This window comes from Perognathus longimembris, chromosome 3, assembly GCF_023159225.1.
Source record: "Perognathus longimembris pacificus isolate PPM17 chromosome 3, ASM2315922v1, whole genome shotgun sequence".
NCBI classification, from domain to species: Eukaryota; Metazoa; Chordata; class Mammalia; order Rodentia; family Heteromyidae; genus Perognathus; species Perognathus longimembris.
This window is the reverse complement of record NC_063163.1, coordinates 87221621-87243394: the sequence shown is the minus strand read 5'-3', so window position 1 is coordinate 87243394 and position 21774 is coordinate 87221621. Positions and strand designations below refer to the sequence as shown.

The 21774-nt window shown below is 43.0% G+C and overlaps 1 protein-coding gene across 3 annotated transcripts in view; it reads right to left on the bottom strand.

Annotated features, from left to right (window-relative positions):
- Positions 1-5013: 5013 nt before the first annotated feature.
- Positions 5014-21774, bottom strand: part of Kntc1 (kinetochore associated 1) — an 86911-nt gene continuing 70150 nt past the window's right edge. For all 3 annotated transcript variants that reach the window (XM_048343026.1, XM_048343029.1, XM_048343028.1), the window contains exons 49-64: positions 20543-20616; positions 19494-19704; positions 19266-19375; positions 18888-18934; positions 17485-17563; positions 16076-16194; positions 15515-15650; positions 14369-14464; positions 13752-13808; positions 13122-13176; positions 12980-13043; positions 11896-12025; positions 9970-10059; positions 8913-9058; positions 7638-7728; positions 5014-5148 (exon numbers count right to left, since the gene is read on the bottom strand). In XM_048343026.1, the coding sequence (XP_048198983.1) occupies positions 5128-5148; positions 7638-7728; positions 8913-9058; positions 9970-10059; positions 11896-12025; positions 12980-13043; positions 13122-13176; positions 13752-13808; positions 14369-14464; positions 15515-15650; positions 16076-16194; positions 17485-17563; positions 18888-18934; positions 19266-19375; positions 19494-19704; positions 20543-20616 (1526 nt within the window). In that variant the 3' untranslated portion in view covers positions 5014-5127. The remainder of the gene's footprint in view (positions 5149-7637; positions 7729-8912; positions 9059-9969; positions 10060-11895; positions 12026-12979; positions 13044-13121; positions 13177-13751; positions 13809-14368; positions 14465-15514; positions 15651-16075; positions 16195-17484; positions 17564-18887; positions 18935-19265; positions 19376-19493; positions 19705-20542; positions 20617-21774) is intronic.

Sequence of the window (21774 nt, the reverse complement as noted above, 5' to 3'; positions counted from 1 at the left end):
AAGCAAAGGGATGAAAAAGTTGCTTCCTGTAGAGCAATGATGCCAGATGTCCTTAAGTCTTGAAAAATCAGACACAGTGCCTCGACCTACTCAGTCATTGCTCATTTCCTCTTGTTTTCCCTCTCTGTGCCACCAGGTTTTGTTCTGGTGATCATGAAACATCCAAGGATGAATCTTACCCTGAACATGACTTGATGAGTCTGGGATGCGCCTGGCCCTCTCCTAAGGCCTGGGGATCCAAGGGAAGAACATTACAGACGAACTCCATGGAGTTCAAATGGTAGTGGCAGTCAAGAGACAAGGGAGGGCTGGAAGTATGGCCTAGTGGCAAAAATGCTTGCCTCGTATACATGAAGCCCTGGGTTCAATTCCCCAGCACCACATATATAGAAAATGGCCACAAGTGGTGCTGTGGCTCAAGTGGCAGAGTGCTAGCCTTGAGCAAAAAGAAGCAGGGACGGTGCTCAGGCCCTGAGTCCAAGGCCCAGGACTGGAAAAAAAAAAAAAAAAAAAAGAGACAAGGGAACGAAAAACTTTGGAGGCATAGGAAGTGCAAGATAAGGGGGAGATGATTGCTAGGAGAGGCAGGGTCGCTCCACAGAGCCTCTAAAGCCACACCATGAATGAATGGGTTGTAAGTAAAAACCCAAGCTTTTCTTCAGTGATGGGACTGAAACCAGGGTCCCAGATGTTAGGCAAGCACAGCACCACTGCACTACATTCCCAGCCCCTGAAACACATCCTAAACTCAGTGTTCTTTTCTTCTGTTGTTTTAGGCTCAGTACCTGCTGCTTTTGCTCATTGGTTAACTGAGCCATGCCACCAACCCCAAGAGCTGGTTATTTCTTTTCTTTTTCTGATCAATTGTAGGGCTTGAACTCAGGAACAGGGTGTTGTTCCTGAGCTTTTTCACTCAAGGTTAGTGCTCTACTTTGAGCCACAGCTCTACTTCTGGATTTTTCTGAATAGTTTATTGGAGATAAGAGTCTTGGGGACTTTCCTGCCCTGACTGGCTTTGAACTGTGATCCTTAGATCTCAGCCTCCTGCGTAGCTAGGATCACATGCATGAGCCATGTACACCTGGTTTAACTGTGCTAGTGAAATAAGTTTGGCCCTTCAGAGGGCATGCTTTCCTGTAGTTAATCTTCTGGTTTCTATCTGAACAGAGCCGTCAGTATTTTCCAGCAGCTGGGGTTTTATACCAAGGCATCACCATCTGAAGGTTAGGCAATGTCAAGACTGTGGCTTATTTCTAGGAATATAATAGGAAGCCAGGTGCCAGTGGCTCACGCCTGTAATCCCAGCTACTCAGGGTGCTGAGATCTGAGGATTGTGGTCCACAGCCAGTCCAGGCAGGAAAGTCTGAGTCTCTTACTGCCATTAAATTACCAAATAAATAAATGAAGCCAGAAGTGGAGCTGTGGCTCAAGAGCTCGCCTTGAGCAAATGAAGCTCAGGGAGTGTCCAGGCTCTGAGTTCAAGCCCTAGGATTTTCAAAAAATAAAATAAATTAGGAGACTATGTGGAGGAGTGGGATAATACAAATAACCATCACACAGTAAAAGTAAAACTAATATAACAGCAATGCTTTTGGCTGCTTGTATGTTTGAGCTTAGTCAGCTCCCTGCCCTGTGGGAACTTAACTGTACAGGGAAGTCAGCCTGTTGACTGGGACCGCCTTCTCTGCACTCCTTTGAGTCAGCCAAGCCTGGGGATTCCTTTCCATCTGCTATGGTCTACTGCCACCACGTGATCCCTTCTGGCTCTTGCACACTGACTGTAAGAAAACAATTCGACTCCACTGGCAATTTCAGCCTTCCTTGGCTTTCCTAAGGCTCAATCACACGGCTAAGAGACCAACACAAATGGACAGTGATGTACGATGTTCTTTTTGCCTTTCAGAGGTGAGACTGCTCAGGTCTGGGATGATGCAGTGAAGGATGGCTTCTCAGAGGCAGGAGTGGACATTCGTGAAGACATTGTGAAATCATGTGATTTGATAATTTGCAGCTAGGGCTTGAAAAATGTTCCTTTCTTTGCACTGGATGTGAAAGTCTGTTCCTGGGGATGCAAAAAACGAAATACTACCAGTGAAGCCTCAATGTCTGGAATAGTGATGTCTAAATACTATTAAAAATTTTTTTTTTTTTTTTTTTGGCCAGTCCTGGGCCTTGGACTCAGGGCCTGAGCACTGTCCCTGGCTTCTTTTGCTCAAGGCTAGCACTCTGCCACTTGAGCCACAGTGCTACTTCTGGACGTTTTCTATATATGTGGTGCTGGGGAATCGAACCCAGGGCTTCATGTATATGAGGCAAGCACTGTTGCCACTAGGCCATATTCCCAGCCCCACTATTAATTTTTTTTGGTCAGTTATAGGGCTTGAACTCTGGGCCTGGGCACTGTCCCTGAGCTCTTCAGCTCAAGGCTAGTGCTCTACCACTTGAGCCATGGTGCCACTTCCGGTTAGAGATGAGTCTCACAGACTTTCCTGCTTGGGTTGGCTTTGAACCACGATCCTCAGATCTTAGCATCCTGAGTAGCTAGGATTACAGGCGTGAGCCACTGGTGCTTGGGCCCTGGGAAATTGTCAGTCATGGGGTTTGAACTCTGGGCTTGGGTGTTGTCCCTGAGCTCTTTCAGCTCAAGGCTAGCACTCTACTTGAGCCACAGCTCCACTTCCAGTTTTCTAGTGGTGAATTGGAAATAAAGAGTCTCACACTTTCCTACCAGGGTTGGCTTTGAACCTCGATCCTCAGATCTCAGCCTCCTAGGCAGCTGGGATTACATGCGTGAACCACCTGCGCCTGGATCCTAGGAGTTTTTTTTAAAGAAGCAAAATCCCAGGGCTATTTAAAAGCTAAGTTTAATAATAGGAACACACAATTGATGGAGAAGAGATATGCAAGGATGTTATAGGTAACAGAAAATTAGCTTTCTAAGAAGAGAAATAAAGGCTGGGAATATAGCTCAATGGTAGAGCCATCTGTGCCTAAGGGATTAGCTTTGCCCTGTGCATTTTTATTTTCCTATATATTTCTCACATATTTTTCTTGCAGCTTTATTTAAAAGGTATGGTTACAGCCAGGTATTGTGTCATGAGCCTATTAATTCTAGCTACTCAGGAAGCTGAGATCTGAAGATCAAGGTTTGAGGCCAACTCAGGCAGGCAATTCTGAGAGACTCCAACTAACTACCAAGAAGATGGACATGGAACTATGGTTCAAGTGGTATAACACTAGCTTTGAGCACAAAAGCTCAGGGACAGTGCTCAGGCTCTGATTTTAAGCCACAGGACTGGCACCAAAAGACAAAGAAGAAAAAAGTATGTCAGTCAGTGTGTCATGGCACATGCCTGTAATCCCAGCTACCTGGGAGGCTGAGGTAGGAGGATTGAGCCCAGACTGCAAACTGTCTCAGTTTAAAAAACTGCAAATATAGGTTTTGGTTCATTCTTTCATACAAAATTTGCTTACAGGTTGTGTTTCTTAAAAAAAATTCTTGCTGTAAACTATGAAACTACATAAAGTGTGAAACTTTTTTCTCATAAACAGGTGTGTTCCTAAACATGACATTCCCCTCCCCCCAGTACTACAGTCTGAACTCAGGGCCCTGCTTGGTAGGCAGGTGCGCTACTACTGAACCATACCTCCTGTGCCTGGTTAGTTTTTTTTTTTAGGTGTGTGTGTGGGGTCTTGCTTTATGCTTCCTTGCTCCACTGGGGATGACAGATGGGAGCCACTGCACCTAGCACCTGGCTAAAGATGGAGTCTCTCAAACTACTTTTTTTCCAGGCTGGAGCTCGACCTCCCACACAGCCGGCAGTACAGGCCCCGCCACCACGCCCAGCGCACAGTGGGCTCCTCTGTAAACTTCCAGATAACTTCACCCACCTGTTAGTCGTTCAAGACCTTCATGGACGTTATAATTTACATGCATCAAGGTGTGTAGCTGGGTGAGTTCCTGTCGGAGGTTGGAGGAGAGCAGTTGGGTTTGGCCAGGCTGCTGCCACCGCCCTGTGCCAGGGGTGGGGTTGGGACTTGCATGCTGCTGTGGGGCTCTGCCCCCCTATGCCCACTGGGGTTCCCAGGTCCCGGGCTCTGAGCCTCTCACAGGCCTTCTTCAGTTCACTACCTTTCAGTCTCCTCATGGGCAGAGTTTCTAGCTTCACTTAGCAAGAGGAGTAGCACAAAATATGTCCATGCTAGCTCTCAGAAGCTCAAATCTTTCTTGCCTTATTTTTTCAGATGAAACACACAACATAAAATGAACTTCTTGAGACAGTCTGAACTTACTATTCTCCCTCATCTTATGGGGATTACAGGTATATGCTACAGGGCTGGGTTAAAATGAACCATTTTATCTATTTTTATTTTTAGTGCTGGTACTGACATTTGAACTCAGGGCTTCATGTTCTTTTTTTTTTTTTGCCAGTCCTGGGGCTTGGACTCAGGGCCTGAGCACTGTCCCTGGTTTCTTTTTGCTCAATGTTAGCACTCTGCCACTTGAGCCACAGTGCCACTTCTGGCCGTTTTCTGTATATGTGGTGCTGGGGAAATTGAACCCAGGGCTTCATGTATACAAGGCAAGCACTCTTGCCACTAGGCCATATCCCCAGCCCTGGGCCTCATGTTTTTAATACCCTGTGAGTGAACCTTTTCCTGCTTGGCCTGTCAGGGTGGTTTGAAGCTTTGTCTGGCCATTGACTGATATACCCTATAACTAAAAGTATACAAACATTGACTTAGAACATGCCTAAGAAGATCAGCACATTTATTTTTTATGAGGGGAAGAATAGGCTGTTTTTGCGCTTTGTTTACTTAAAGCATGGTATAAGAAATTGAGTCTAAAAATTATATGAAAGACCGGGAATGAAAGTATTTATTAATTCAGGTTAAAGTTATTTGTGGGGCAATTATGCTAAAATTGAGTGTTGTGGCTAGTGCTGTATAATATTTAACAAATAGCTGGGACACATAGGATGTACAATTGAAAAATGAATCAAGTTTTTAAATGTAGTTTACAGTTTTAATAAGTTAATATTTCAGGAAATTCTCAAACTTATTAAATTGTTTGAAACAGTAGCAGAACTCAAATTTCCCTCCTTTAGAAAGTGGTTTGATGATTTATCAGGATCCATTAAGAAACATCTAAACGGAAAGAAAAACAAATGCATTTTAGGTGTCAGTTTTTAAAACAGAAAAAGGCCAGATAAACTACAGAACATCACTTAACTAGAGTCACAAAATCCACATGAAAAATTATTTTGCAGTTTAGACAGGTAGGACAGAGAGAATTTGTCTCTGAATCAGTCTTCCTCTTTTGAAAAGATTATCATGGTGTCATGGTTGGATCTGAAGGGTTCCTCCAGAAAGTTCCTGGGCCGAAGGTCTGGTGGAGAGGAGGCTTCAGATTTGGAGGGTTTTAACTTCACCAATGGATGAGTCCACTGGAACTAGGAGGTGGTGCCTAGCTGGAGGAAGAGCTCAGCAGGGAGGGGGATCTGAAGGATACATCCTGTCCCACCACTTCCTGCTTCTCTTTGATTGGGGAGTGCCATGAGATTAGCAGGTCCTTCCTCTACTACATCCTTACATAAGCAATGCAAAACTTGGCCAGGGGCTGGAACTTCTCAAACTTCTTTCCTGCTTTAAACTTTCAAGTACAAAAAAACAAAAACCAAACAAAAAACTTTCAAGTCCTTGTCGTAGCAACAAAAGGTCTGAATAGTACAGCCATGAAGCACAACTGACTAGAAGTGAACACTTACAGAGTTAGCAAAATGTATGCTATTTTAATAGGCCTGATCAGGATTCAAGGACAAAAACAAACATGTCAAAAAAAACTACCAAAACTTGCCGAGCACTAGCAGTCACTCCTGTGATACTAGCTACTCAAGAGGCTGAGATTGAGTATCACAGTTTAAAGCCAGCCCAGGAAGAAAAGTCCATGAGACTCTTATCTCTAATAAACTACTCAGGAAAGGCTGAAAATGGTACTGTGGCTCAAGTGGTAGATTGCTAGCCTTGAGCAGAAAGCTCAGGGACAGCCCCCATGCACTGAGTTCAAGTCCCAGGACTGGCAAAAAACAAAAATAAAACAAAAACCCAACCAGAAAAAAAGAAAACCCTACCAAAACTTGATTTTACATTTGAGTTCAAGTCCCAGGACTGGCAAAAAACAAAAATAAAACAAAAACCCAACCAGAAAAAAAGAAAACCCTACCAAAACTTGATTTTACATTTAAGTTCAAAATAGGTGTACAAGTAACTTATATGCTTTTATTATTATTATTTTTTTCTTTTGGGAGTAGAAGGGATTGAGCTCAGGGCCTCATATGTCCTAGACAGGTGCTCTACTGCTGGAGCTGCAATCTCAGTTCCTTTGTACGTATTCTCAACTTAAAAATCGTGATGAGGATATACTCCAAAATATGCTTTTAGGAAATCTACTGCTTCTTCTTCCTAAAGTGAATGTGTGTGTGCACGCGCATGCATATGTATCTCAGGAAATTAAAAAGGAAATAAAAGTAATGAATACCGAGGCATGATAGTAATCAGTCTTAAAAAGAACTGAGTTGTGCACTTGTTTTGGTATTAGGAACTCTACTTGGTAAGGAATCATAGGCTGGAGAGCCCCTGAGACCACAGGTCCAGATCTGAAAACTCCCTCCCCAACTCAATGCAGGAAATGATGCAGCACAATGACTTCGGTCAACAGTGGGCTATAAACACAAACAAGTGATCCTACAGATTATAAGGGAACTAAAAAGTTCCTGTCATATAGTGACGCCATAGCCATTACAATGCCTTACGACAAGGCATTACCTGTGACCCTGTGATGCTGTGGGAAGAAATTTACTGTGCCGCCAGTCATATAAAAACACATCACATCATGGACCACACATAACACTTTTAGTAGTTTGTGTACTTTTTTCACATACTGTTTAGTCATTATTTTAGCATGTATTCTTACTTTAATGAAGAAGCCTATTGTAAGAATGTGTCACAGCTTGTACATCTTGTGTTTACTGTCTGTTCATTGCTGACCAGAATCTTTTAGGTTTGTGTAAATACACTGACATCTCTCAAAATGTTTTAAGTGATATGTGATGTATATTTTTGCTGGTCCAGGAGCTAGGCATTGACCCTGAGTTTCTTTTGCTCAAGGCAAGTGCTCTACCACTTGCCCCACAGTTCTACTTCCAGATTCTTTTTTTTTTTTTTTGGCCAGTTCTGGGGCTTGGACTCAGGGCCTGAGCACTGTCCCTGGCTTCTTTTTGCTCAAGGGTAGCACTCTGCCACTTGAGCCACAGCGCCACTTCTGGCCATTTTCTGTATATGTGGTGCTGGGGAATCGAACCCAGGGCCTCATGTATATGAGGCAGGCACTCTTGCCACTATGCCATATCCCCAGCCCGTTCCAGATTCTTTTGAGTAGTTTATTGGAGATAAGACTTTCCTGCCCCGGCTGGCTTCAAACCTCAATCCTCAGATCTCAGGCTAAGTAGCTAGGATTTACAGGTGTGAGCCACTGGTACCTGGCATGATGTGTATTTTTACACACATATAAAAACACATTGATGTCAGGATATCAGAAAAGGCTGAGCTGAACCTTAGTGGCTATGAGCTGACATTACCTTCAGGATTTCACAGGGGGCTGCAGCTGCAGGCACAGGTTTCCCATAATGCTTTGAATATTCTGTGATCAAGGCTGCTGCTTCGTCTAAACTAAGGAACCAGAAAGGAAAAGTGTGGCATGAAGAAACACTTGGGAGTGACCAATGTTTGTCCTCTTGATTATAGGGACAAGCTTTACAGGTGCATACTGAGGTCAAAAGGTACCAAACTATATACTTCAATTCTTTTTTTTTTGGCCAGTCCTGGGCCTTGGACTCAGGGCCTGAGAACTGTCCCTGGCTTCTTCCCGCTCAAGGCTAGCACTCTGCCACTTGAGCCACAGCGCCACTTCTGGCCATTTTCTGTATATGTGGTGCTGGGGAATCGAACCTAGGGCCTCGTGTATATGAGGCAGGCACTCTTGCCACTAGGCTATATCCCCAGCCCTATACTTCAATTCTTATCCATAAATGACAATGAACACAGGATAAATAAGCAGAGAAAAATGCATGGTGAGGAGAGAGGGCTGCTTCCGGAGTGACTAGCACCACTGAGCAGATGCAGGAATGGACTCAGTAAGCACCATGATCTAACCTACTTGTCTTACTGAGTATCGGGCCATGTCTTCCTTACCCTTTCTACCTTTCATTTCTGTCCCTGCCCCTCCTCCTCTATGCCAACATGCTTATGGTTGTTGATCCTGTGGGTGCAGGAAGAGTCAACAAGCAAGATTAGTAAAAACTACATGCTACAATAAAGCCCTCCATGCTCTGAGCAAGCATGGAAGGAATAAATCTGTAATTTAGGGTTTGAGGCAGGATTGTCAGACACTTTTTTTCCCCCCTGCAGGCCCTGTGGCTTGAACTAGTTCTTGACAATGTCCTTGAGTTTTTCCTCTCTAGGCTAGCACTCTACACTTGAGCCACTCAGAGCTCAACTCCTAGCTCTCCGTAGTTCACTGGAGATAAGAGTTTGACTTTCCTACCATGGCTTGCTTTGAACTATGATCCTCAGATCTCATTCTTCTGAGTAGCTAGATAGGCGTGAGGAACCAGTGCCCAGCTGTCAGACAACTATTTGGAGGATTTAGGCCACTTGTTGAATGATCTGATTCCAGGTTCATGTTCTAAGGGTTTGGATTGCAAGACAGTAAACAGTAATGGTATAGCTTCATAACGCAATTTTCAGTTACAACCACAGAGCTCTACCATTGTCTGATAACTTCTTCTAAAATAAGGCCACATTTTAATGAAATTGAACAGTAAGTTGGACCCACACATACTATATTGACTTACCTTACATCATCTGCCAAATAGTTGACCAGTTCCATGATGTTGTTAGTATTTATCATATGCAACTTCAACAGTTGGAAGTATTTTGTCTTTGCCAAAGTCCCAAACTCCTTCTTATTTATGATATTATTCAGAATCAGACTTCTAATCTGTAGAGTGACAAATTAAATTTAAAAAAATTTAAATTCCAAGTCTTCTTATTTGATTCCAAAATATTTTCACAACCAGAAGTTGAAATATTATTCCATCAGAACTATACTTTCAGGCTGGGAATGTGGCTTAGTTGTAGAGTGCTTGCCTAGCATGCATGAAGCCCTGAGTTTGATTCCTCAACCTCACATAAAACAGAAAAAGCCAGAAGTGGCACTATGTCTCAAGTGGTAGAGTGCTAGCCTTGAGCAAAGAGAAGCCAGGGACAGTGCTCAGGCCCTGAGTTCAGGCCCCAGGACTGGCAAAAACAAACAAACAAACAAAAACCATGAATTACATTTTCTTCCTGTGAGGCTAGAAGAGAGGAGGTTTGCTCCACAGGGTAGAACACAGAAAATAAACAAAGCTAATGCTAAGTACTTGGGGACTTGATTTGTCACAATTACAAGCATTTAAGCATTTAAGACTATAAATATTCCACTTTGCACAGCAGGAAACAAGACAGCATTAAAAACAACAAAACTGAGGTTTTTTATCTTTAAAATTTTTGTCGATCATGGGACTTGAGCTCTTGATCATGGGACTTGATCAGGGCCTGAGCACTGTCTCTGAGCTTTTGTACTCTCAGCTAATTAATGCTCTACCATTTTGAGCCACAGTTCCACTTCTGTTTTTTAGGTGGTTAAATGCAGGTAAGAGTTTCACACCTTTCCTGCCCCGGCTGGCTTCGAACCACGTACCTCAGATCTCAGCTAGGATGAAAAGTGTGAGTCACCAGCATCCAGAACTGCTGAGGTTTTATGTACATGCTTTTATAGAGATAGTAGGTTCCATCTTAATCTTATTTTGGTGAAAGTGATTACCTTCTGGAATTGAGTTTCTAGCAAAATAAGATTCAATTGCCTCTTACTTGGTATGAAAATCCTGCTAACTGGCCAGTGTTCATCTGTTCTTCTAATTGCTGCAAAATGATCTGAGGATTGCACGAGTCCAGAAATTTCTAGGGGAAAAAAATATCAAAGCATCATTTAAAAAAGCATCATTACTACTAATTTCTGTCAAGTCTGGCAGGTTAGCATTTTAAAGTCAGAAGTATTTTAAAGCATTTCTAATATAGAATAAAAAGCACTTTTATCATTAAAAAATTACTTAAACAAGGGGGAAAAAGGTATCTTACAACTACTTATTCAAACAGAAAGAACTATTTATCAGATATTTTGTTTTTTAAGTGCCAAAAGGAATCTATTTAAATCCTGAAATGAGGCTGGGAATATGGCCTAGTGGAAGAATGCTCGTCTCCTATACGTGAAGCCCTGGGTTCGATTCCTCAGTACCACATATATAGAAAAAAGCCAGAAGTGGCGCTGTGGCTCAAGTGGCAGAGTGCTAGCCTTGAGCAAAAAGAAGCCAGGGAAAGTGCTCAGGCCCTGAGTTCAAGCACCAGGACTGGGGAAAAACAAAAACAACAACAAAAATCCTGAAATGTTCAAAAGCAACAAGAGATAAGTGTCTATGAATAATCAAAAGGAAAAAAAGTCAAAGACAAGTACAGATGGCTTTGAAAATATATTTAATAGACCACATGCGATAAAAACATACATGTTCATTTAGACAGCTCTCTGCCTAATGTCTTATCTACCTGTAGAGGAAATAACAGTAAAATATTTGCTTTGTTATATTTGTGTCATATTATTAAGAAAAGTGAGTTGGGTTTTTTTGTTTGTTTTTTTGCCAGTCCTGGGGCGTCAACTCAGGGTCTGAGCACTGTCCCTGGCTTCGTTTTGCTCAAGGCTAGCACTCTACCTTTTGAGCCACAACGCCACTTCTGGCTTTTACTATATATGTGGTGCTGAGGAATCGAACCCAAGGCTTCATGTATAGAAGGCAAGCACTCTACCACTAGGCCATATTCCCAGGCCGAGTGAGTTATTTTTAAAAGTGCTGTCTTCAAAACTCTTGTTTTGCTCAATTTCCACACATAATAACTCCTTCTCTCTCTTTATCTCTCATTTGGCAAATGATGTTGCTAAAGCTTTCTTGGAGCTTTTCCCATCTTGCCCAGTTCCTCATCAGTTTCTCCTTAGATTCAGCTGAGGACCAACAGGAGGTGATGTATGGATCAAGAGAGTTCATATTCTGTGCTGGGAATGTGGCTTAGTGGTAGAGTGCTTACCTAGCATGCATGAAGCCCTGGGTTCAAATCCTCAGTACCACATAAACAGAAAAAGCCAGAAGTGGTGTGGCTCAAGTGGTAGAGCACGAGCCTTGAACAAAAAAAGCTCAGGGACAGTTCCTAGGACCTGAGTTCGAGCCCCAGGACTGGCACAAACAGCAGCAACAACAACAACAACAAAACTCAGGGATAGCACCCAGGCACTGAGTTCAAACTCCTGGACCAGCAAAAACAAAAAAAGAATAAAGGTACAATTCCCCCCCCCCCCCCCCCCGCACCTCTTTCTTTTCTTTTGCCAGTCCTGGGCTTTGGACTCAGGGCCTGAGCACTGTCTCTGGCTTCTTTTTGCTCAAGGCTAGCACTCTGCCACTTGAGCCACAGCATCACTTCACTTCTGGCCGTTTTCTATATATGTGGTGCTGGGGAATTGAACCCAGGGCTTCATGTATACAGGCAAGCCCTCTTGCCACTAGGCCATATTCCCAGCCCCCAATCCCCTTTTAAGACACCTGCCAGTTGTACCTTCCTGTCTTACCTCCTGCCAAACCCTCCACCTCGCTCACGCTTTACAGGGCTGGTGAGAAGGAAACAGGACCTGATGGGAGGCACAGGCAACAAAAGCCCCTCCATTCCCTTAGTCCCAGAGGACTGGCATCACTTTACCTTAATTTGCTGGTGTCTTTTCTCTGAGTGGGGCATGAGCATAAGACAAGCCAGTGCAAAGGCGGGGAGCTCTAACTGTACATACTGCCTGGCGATTCCCATCATGTCCAGATCGTCTGAGACAGGACATCTTTGAGAGAAGAGGTCACGGGTTAATAATCTGACGCATGTTACAGCTCCACACTTTTAATAATTTCAACCCCCAAGTGCTGGTATCTGATACGTGCTTATACCACATAACTCGAGTCCTTGACAGCATTCTATGAGAGTAAGTAGATTTGCCCACTGGAGCCCAGCTACTGGCCCCACCCTGACTGTCCAAAGGTCTACAGATGGGTAGACTTTTAGTATTCAAATCAGAAAATACTTAGTGAATATCAATTTACCAGGAAATGGAAACTACATGGAAAGTAGCCATCATGAAAATTATGAATTTTATTATAAAAACAAGTGTTATGCTTAACTTCCCAACAAAAAGGAATCACAGCAGCTCGCTACTGGCCCCTGGGAACTATACTTAACAACCGTTGTAAATGCCTGAAAAAAACGCTATACATACCATGTTTTTTTTCCTCTACACAAATATACCTACCTATGCTAAAGCCCAACTCTGTGACACCATCATAGCCACCTGACACCCAAGAGGCGGAGGATGGCTAGTGGGTGTGCAGGTCGTATACACAGCATGGACAGGCTGCCATTCTTGGGGGAAGGCATGAGATTTTTATAACTTTACTTACAATGGTGCTCAACTTAAATCTAATGAATTATTTAAGAAAATTTGCATTAACATTTTCATACTGTAGTCGATAACAGGTAACTGAAACCACAAAAGCATAACCACTGAAGGAAGGATGAGAAGGATAGTGAAGGGGAATGGGCAAGGAGCATAGGTAGGGGGACAAGTTAGGAGATGGGGAAGGGGGAGGCAGGGGGGCAGGTTAGGAGATGGGGAAGGGAGATGGAGAGAGGGATGGGTTAGGAGATGGGCAAGGGTTATAGGTAGGAAGGGACCACTGTGCTCAGAAATAATTTTAGAAGCAACAACTCCCACTTTGTTGGCAAGAGAAAAGTGTTTACTTACTCCAGGACTGCGACAAGACTCTCACAACAGTCTGATAACTGATTAGGTCTTAAAGGACAAGAGGCTGCAAATGAAAAGCGATAATGACACACAGGCACTCGGGTACCAACCACTGCGGCCAGTGTTTCAGGACAGGAAGTACCTGAGAGGAGAGGGATCCGGACGACGTGCTGCCAGGCCTTGCTGAAGTAGGGGACCTGAGGAGACAGCGCATTGCAGGCTCAGGTCTGGGTACTGTGAACTCTCTTCACTTTGTAGTCACAGTACTGCACACAGAAAGCTTCAACTACCCATTCTAAGACCAAAGTCCTAAGTTTGATCTCTCCCTGTTTGAGATATTGATACTCTTACACTGTCCTAATTCACCAAAATAGGTATAAATGATCGATTTCTATATAATATAGTGATTACGGGTCACACAACTTGGGAAATTAGCAAAGATGAATAGGACATAGTATCTGTTTTTAATGATTTGCTACAGTGGGTGGGGCACAAATAATTAAGATAAATCATAAAATCACAAATGTCAGAGTACAGACATAGCATTTTGAGGGCATAAACAACAGAAAGGAGCCTAGGGACGCAGGAAAGCAATGTCTTCAAGGAGGTGAAATGCAAGCTGAGGGTTGGGGACATCAGCCTGTGTTTGGGCTGGTGCTCCCTGTTCTTTACCAAGCAGCTGACCACTTAGTACAGTACACCTGGCAGTCACAAGGCCAGCAAGTACAAGGGCTAAGTTTAAAGACATTGACTTGAAAAAAAACCTACATACCTGCCATAATGAATGCATACCAGAGATGGCTTTTAAAACTTTCTTTAGATAAGAGATCTGTAAAAATAAATAACAAATTTAAGAAATTCTGAAGATCAGTAAAAATGGAACATTTCAAGATGAAATACTGGAACACACACACACATATATATGTGGATATATATACATATACGTGTGTATACTTACATACACATATAGTACTAGAGCTCGAACTCAGGGTCTCCCTCTCTTTTTAACTAGAATCTGGCTGGCATGCTACCACCTGAGCCACACCTCCAGTTCCAATATTTTGCTAGTTAAGTGGAGATAAGAATCTTAGGGAATCTGTCTGCCAACTGAGATCCTCAAGAGTCCAGCCTCTTGAGAAGATAGGATTACAAGCATGAACCACTGCTACCAGGAAAAATGCTAGATTTTCAAGGTTTGAATAGGAATATCTGTAGAAACTCAATGTCTATGAGTTTTGGCAGAGAAGTTCCCTTACATGTACTTGAATACTGGAAAAAAACAAACAACTAAGGAAGTGCATTGCTGGTGGTTGAGTTTGCACAGGCACCAGTCTGAAAGGTGTGCTAAGGCCGCACAGCACAACTTGTGGAAAACCTTGTTTTACTCACCATGTTGAAGCCAAGAAGTTTCTGCAAGATTCCGTTCCAAAGCTGCAGATCATAGATTTTGTATTCTAAGCAAAGCTCTGCCACCAACTTCACCACCTGAAGCCAAAATGCCAGTTAAACACTCGACAGACAAAAAAGACAAAAAGACCAAAAAAAAAAAACAAAGTTATGTTGCTTCAAGACACCAGTAAATTTAACCACCTCTGGAAAAGGTCAGGCAGTTTAATATAAAATATACTTATGATCTACAAATGTCTATTTTTTTTTTTGCCAGACCTGAGGCTTGAACTCGGGGCCTGAGCACTGTCCCTGGCTCCTTTTTGCTCAAGGCTAGCACTCTACCACTTAAGCCACAGTGCCACTTCCGGCTTTTTCTATATATGTGGTGCTGAGGAATCGAACCCAGGGCTTCATGTATACAAGGCAAGCACTTTACCACTAGGCCATATTCCCAGCACTATAAATGTCTATTCATCATTTCAATAAAGGCTCTTTCTCATGAAAGAAACAGATATGGATTCTACATTTTTTTTCCTTTTGCTGCTGGTACAGGGCTTGAACTCAGGGCTTTATACCATCTCCTGACTTTTTCGCTGAAGGTTGGCCCTCTTAACACTTGAGCTACACATCTAGTTCTGGCTTTTTGATGGCTAATCTGAGATAAGAGTCTTAAAGTTTAGTCTAGCCAAGCTAGCTTCTAACCTCAATCCTTAGATCTCAGTTTCTTGTATAGCTAGGATTATAGGTATGAGCCACCTGTGTCTGGCTGATTCTACTTCTATTGAAGAATATTTTGCGTATTGGCCTCCTACCCGCTCCAGTGCCTTGAAGACCAAGTTCCCATGGCAACTAGAAACGACATTTCACTCTAGAGGGGCCAGGCTCTGTGTGGACAGGCCTTGCGAGGGAGTACTAAAGTTCTCTTTCTTGCTTGTAGCAATGATTTCAACCCAGGAGCTTTAGAGAAGAAAGGAGAACATTCCAGAATGCCTCATCCATTGATCCACTAAATAGGAAAAGTAGCAAAGGTCTAAGGGCAGCGGACCTGCTTCAGGACAAAGGGTCTGTCTTTCAGGCATGTGGGTGAATACAGGAATGTGTGCAAAGGTGGGAGGCCTATATCTGTACCTGTATCATTCTTCCTACCTGTGACTCGTGACTATGGTTTTTCCACAGTCCCTTAATCATTCCTTCTTTAGGGCTGTTGCAAAATAATTCATATGTGATGGGGATGTTCAGTGTCTCAAATGACGCCAGGAAGGTTATACATTTCAAATAGGATCTGGAATATAGAGGTGTTTATAAGATTTATAAGGTACCAAAGGAGATGAGACAGCTTATTGGTAAAAGCCCATTTTTGCCTTCTAAATGTGTTAACAGAATATTAGATAAAAATCAATTTAAGCAAGAATAACACATCTAGTTTCTAAACATTACTAAGAAACAATGGAGACATAGGTTCTCAAAGACCTATCTCCTTTTGCCAACATATCCAGGATAGACAAGACGATGGAATATTTATACAGCTACTTGAAAGCTGTGTATGTAATGAATTAAAGGACTTTGCAATCATAGCTTCAGGGGTTGGAGTCAAGGCTCAGGTGTAGAGTCAGCCAAGAGTTGGAGTCCTGGTCATAGACAAGAAAACAAAACAAAACAAAACAAAAATCATAGTTCCAAAGAAATAACAAATCAAGTACTACTTACTTTACTTCTCCAATAGGTTTTTTGAAGAGAGATTCTACAGTTTCCTTATCAGCCAGATACAGGAGACACTGAAGAGCTCGTGTTTTGTAAGAAAAAGTTGGCTGGCGTGTGCCTAATGTCTGTTAAAAAAAACAACAACAAAAAAACAAAAAAAAAACCTTAAGAGAGTTGAGTTGCACACCTAAATGCTATATAGTTAGGTAAATGAGCTTCAATTTAGGTAACTAGCCCCCCCCCCCTTTTTTTTTGCAGCACTAAGCTTTGAACTCAGGGCCTTAGCCTTATTACCACTTGAGCCATGCCCCCATTCCTTTTTCCTTTTGTTACTTCTCAAATAAGATTTCACCTTTTGCCCTAGCCCGCCTGGACGGTGATCCTCTTCTTTACATTTCCTGCATAAGCGTAAGTGGAATTACAGATGTGTACCTGGTGAATACCTATAATCCCAACTATGGAGGAGGATCACAGTTTTAGACCTGCTCAGGCAAAACAACAACAAAAAACTCATAGCAAAAAGAGCAGGGGATGTGGGCTGGGGATATGGCCTAGTGGCAAGAGTGCTTGCCTCGTATACATGAGGCCCTGGGTTCAATTCCCCAGCACCACATATACAGAAAACGGCCAGAAGTGGCGCTGTGGCTCAAGTGGCAGATTGCTAGCCTTGAGCAAAAAGAAGCCAGGGACAGTGCTCAGGCCCTGAGTCCAAGCCCCAGGACTGGCCAAAAAAAAAAGAGCAGGGGAATAGATCAAGTGTTATAGAGCTTGACAGCCTGGGGTCAGTCCTCAGTACTAAGGGGGAAAAAAAGACATTTTGACATTTCAATATGTGAAAGTCTGAAAGTCAAAGGAGTTAGTGTAGCACAGAAGTTGGCTCTGGAAACAGTGTTATGTAAGCACAAGGACAAGGTGGAGATTTTTCTCAGGGCTAGATTGGTCCCCTGAGGTCCGGAAGGTTGACTGATTAGGGAGTTAGTTGCTCAGAGCCTGTGGGAACCATTAATGGGCGAACCATTCACTCAGCTCAGCAGCTATTACAAAAGCCAGTGCTAAATGGAACGTAGAGCATGTAATAATCCTTGTTTACAGAGTAACATAACCTTTGAATGAGTATGCAAGCCAGCCTTATCTCACACTCACTCAAGAAATCAATCTGGTAAGGCACACAGGAAAAGAACAAGGCATTGCTGAGCCCAAGGGGTTTTGATGAAGTTTCTAGAGCTTACACTTTTTTTTTTTTTTGCCAGTCCTGGGGCTTAAACTCAAGGGTAGGCTAGCACTCTACCACTTGAGCCACAGTGCCACTTCTGTTTTTTTTCTGTGTTATGTGGTACTGGGGAATTGAACTGGGGACTTCATGCATGGTAGGAAAGCACTCTACCATTGAGTCACATTCCCAGCCTAGAGCTTACACTTGTATCTGATGTTGCAAACACAAATAGCATTCTTGAACTGTCATCAATCGGACGAGACTGGAGGAGATACACAACTCTGTAAAAAACCAAAAATTCAATTTATTGTTGAACTTAGTGATAGATTACCAAAACCAGAAGCCTGTGTTTCTGTCCACAGTGTAAGTCATTTGGACATCCCAAACACAGGCCAAGAGGATATGGCTCAATGACATTTTTGCATTCTCTGTTCAAGAATGTTAAGTATTTTCAAGTTCCTTCATAGCCAAGGAAAGTAATATACACAGTAAATACCAGGATCCAGCCTGGTTTTCATCTGTAAAATAGCTTGTCAATTTTGGTCATTTAAATGCTGAATGTTACAAGTGGAAAATTCTGTTTTGATAGAACCCAGGACCTTGCAAGTGGCCCATTCCAACCTCTAGCCTCAGGGCTGGAGGACTTGGAGGAATGGCCGAAGGGAGCAGGCCAACTGGAGAAGGTATACCATGGAGCTGCCACTGGAAAAGACAGCAAGTTGCTTCTAATCTTTGTTGGGGATTTATTTTCTCTCTTTGAATTGCTTTGTTCTAAGGCTTTGCATATGATTTGTTCAGTCAGAAAGACCAGGAGCCATCTCTTGCTTAGAGACTAGGCAAGAAAACTGGGGGCATGGCTTCAGTTTAAAGTGCTTGCCTAGCAAGCACAAGGTCCTGGGTTCCCCACTACCACTTGGGAGAGAAAGGACAGGGAGAAGTGCTAAGGAAGTGCTAACCCAGCCACATGGCAAGTCCAAAGCTAGCCTGGGCTAGTTTCCTAATTATCAGATCTCTAAGATCAAGGCAGGGTGTAGAGTCTCAGGTTACTTGACTGGCTTTTGGTCTAGATCAGGAATGTCAAAAAGCTGGCATGCATGCCACCACACCCTTCTCTGTGTATGTGCCAAGCATCAGTAATGGATGATTATGTCCTTTCTGATTCAGGACTTGCGATAGTCTCAAAAGAGAGCAAAGCCATGAGCAAACGGATGAAAGCAACATGTCTTTCTTGGTTTCAGCCTTAGAAGGACAAAGATCTGGTGGACCATATTTTAGCCACCCCAGCCTACTCTGGTAAGAGAGCAGACTTGGCTTGAGATTTACCCTCTGCTCTGCTTAAGGAGTCCTAGAAACCCAACACTGGCAGGATCCTAGATCTTAGTTATTTTACCTTACCTGTCTCTAACAGGAATGCACGCAGCCTGTGCGTGTAAACACATAAGAGATACATATCAATGAATTAATTTTTTCAGAGATTTGATTATTTTATATGATCGGCTGCACATAGGCACTGCAGAAAGTCTTTTAACATCCAACCTCTGTAATATTATTGATGGGATTCTTATTGAGTATCTAATGGTCAACAGAACAAAAGGAGAATGGTACCTTCGTAGTGTTTCATCTTCTTGATATTCAAATAATTCTGATGGTTTCTTTGGGAAGATAAGAAAACAAACCAGATTAAAGATATGACAAATAAATGCAAAGCGACATCCTAACTAGATCCCAGAGCCAGGGGGAAAAGTTGAATAATGAACATTATGGAAGCTAGGGTTTAAACTCAGGCCTCACACTTGCTAGGCAGGCACTCTACCATGGAGCCATGTCTCTAGCCCCAAAGTTTTTTGTTTTTTTTCCCCCAAAGTTTTTTCTTTAAAGAGTCTGTGCCCCTAATTAAAGACTTGTGTTATGTGAGGCAAACAGCCTTTGAGAAGAGCCCCCAGTTCCCACCTAACAGCGAACCCAGGGGCTGTAAGCACTCACCTCCCTGGGTGTTGTTGAGGGACACAGCCATTTTTCCAACAACATGTCCCAGATTTTCTCTAAGTTAACTTCATTGACTTCAGCAATTTCTTTAGCTACGGTGTGAATATCTAAGAAATCCAAGGCGAAGAATATCATACAAGAAAACCCCAGATTTTTAGTGTAAGGCAATTGGGAATCAAAACGATAGGTCTTCTTGAACCAAAATAATAAGAGTTTGGTCCTCACCAGGATAGTCATTGCCAGAGGAATTCTGTGTCCTTTCAATTATGCTTGGATGCTCATAGAGGCTAACAATGAGGTGTGCAGGCTTTCCAATTGCCCTTAGGTACTCAGGAGTGTTCAGCCTGTGGGCCATGAGCACCGCTTCGGTGCCGGAACGCCGGAACTGCACATGAAGCTTCTTCAGCAAAGCCTGTGCCTTTTCACGCATTTCATCCTTGTAAAACACCCAAATATGAATTAACTGAAGTTATATAGTGGAATTCTTTAGAAAGACTGTCAAAGCCCAAGAAAATAAGTACCAGGAAATGGGTACTCGCAAGAAGCAGGTGCAGAAGAATGAACAGGGGAAGGAAGTAGAATGCAGGCAGGAATTTACTGTATATACCACAAAACAGAAAAATAAGGGAAGGGGAGGGTTGAAGGGGACTGATGAGTTTGAAGGGATGGCACAGATCAAGATGTGTTGTATACGCAAACTGCTTTGGCAAAGGGCAAAAAAACAATGCTTTAACTAAAAATTAAGAAAAGTCAGGGAGGGGCTGGGAATATGGCCTAGTGGTAAAGTGCTCGCCTCGTATACATGAAGCCCTGGGTTCGATTCCTCAGCACCACATATATAGAAAAAGCTGGAAGTGGCTCTGTGGCTCAAGAGACAGAGTGCTAGCATTGAGCAAAAGGAAGCCAGGGACAGTGCCCAGGCCCTGAGTTAAAGCCCCAGGACTGGCAAAAAACAAAACAAAACAAAAGAAAAGTCAGGGAAGAGATGGGGTGGGAGAGGTGGCGAGTTGAATGGGGTGACACTGGATGAAAGGCACTCTGCATTCATAAACTGCTTTGTTGACTGGCAAGTCCTTTGTACAACTACTTAATGAAATGTTATAACTTAAAAAAGAACACACACCCTTATTTTGCCATTCTCAGGGAATGCTAAGAATTCATTTTTATCAACCCTCAGTTATAACTGTGGTCACACAGCTGAAGGTTTGACCACTGCCAAGCAAGCACAGCTTCCAGTAAACAGAGGAGTGCTCAGTGTTCTAGTTCACACCTACCTGAGAAGGGATGTTCTGCAGCCATCTCTGAGCTAAATCAAGGCAGAACTTCAAACTATACATCTTGAAAGGACCTGAAACGATAAAAAGATTCATGGGCTAATCTGAATAAACATAACATATGTTTGTTTGTTTTTTTGGCCAGTCCTGGGGCTTGGACTCAGGGCCTGAGCACTGTCCCTGGCTTCTTCTTGCTCAAGGCTAGCACTCTGCCACTTGAGCCACAGCGCCACTTCTGGCCATTTTCTGTATATGTGGTGCTGGGGAATCGAACCCAGGGCCTCATGTATACGAGGCAAGCACTCTTGCCACTAGGCCATATCCCCAGCCCCAACATAACATATGTTAACCAAAGGAAAAAAATTGCTTTTGCAGTACTGGGATTTGAACTCAGGGTTTGGTGTCTTTAAGGCAGGTGCCCTACCACTTGAACCATGCCTCCTACCCCTTCTGCTTTAGTGATTTTTTAAAATAAGGTTTTATTGTTCCTTAGATTGGTTTTGTCTACTATCCGTTTATTCTTTTTTTTTTTTTCTTTTTGCCAGTGCTGGGGCTTGAACTCAGGGCCTGGGCACTGTCCCTGAGCTTTATTTATTTATTTTTTTTGTTTAAGGCTAGCACTCTACCACTTGAGCTATAGCACCACTTCCAGTGTTTTCTGTGTATGTGGTACTGAGGAATCCAATCAAGGGCTTCATGCATGCGAGGCAAGTACTCTATCACAAAGCTACATTCCCAGCCTGATCCATCTCTTCTTTTTGTTTTTTTATCAGTTGTGGGGCTTGAACTCAGGGCCTAGGTGCTGTCCCTGAGCTTTTTTTTCCTTCCAGGCTAACACTCTACCACTTGAGCCATAACTCCACTTCCAATTTTCTGGTAGTTAATTGGAAATAAGAGTCTCATGAACTGTCCTGACCTGCCTGACTGAATCACAATCCTCAGATCTCAGCCTCCTAAGTAGCGAGGATTACAGGTGTTAGCCACTGGCGCCTGGCTAACAATCTGTCTATTCTTGCTCCCTCATAGTTGGCATGACAAGCACAAAGTAGCACAGGCAATTTATTGGTTGAGTGGGACCTTGACAATTTTTCTGCATGGTCCTACCAATTTACTTTCTAAGTAGGTAGGATACAAGGTGTTGCCCACACACCTGGGGAAACTTGCAGATATTTTTAAGTTATAAGGAATACTTAGTAAAAATCAGGTTAAATGGGACAGAAGGATAGAAAACA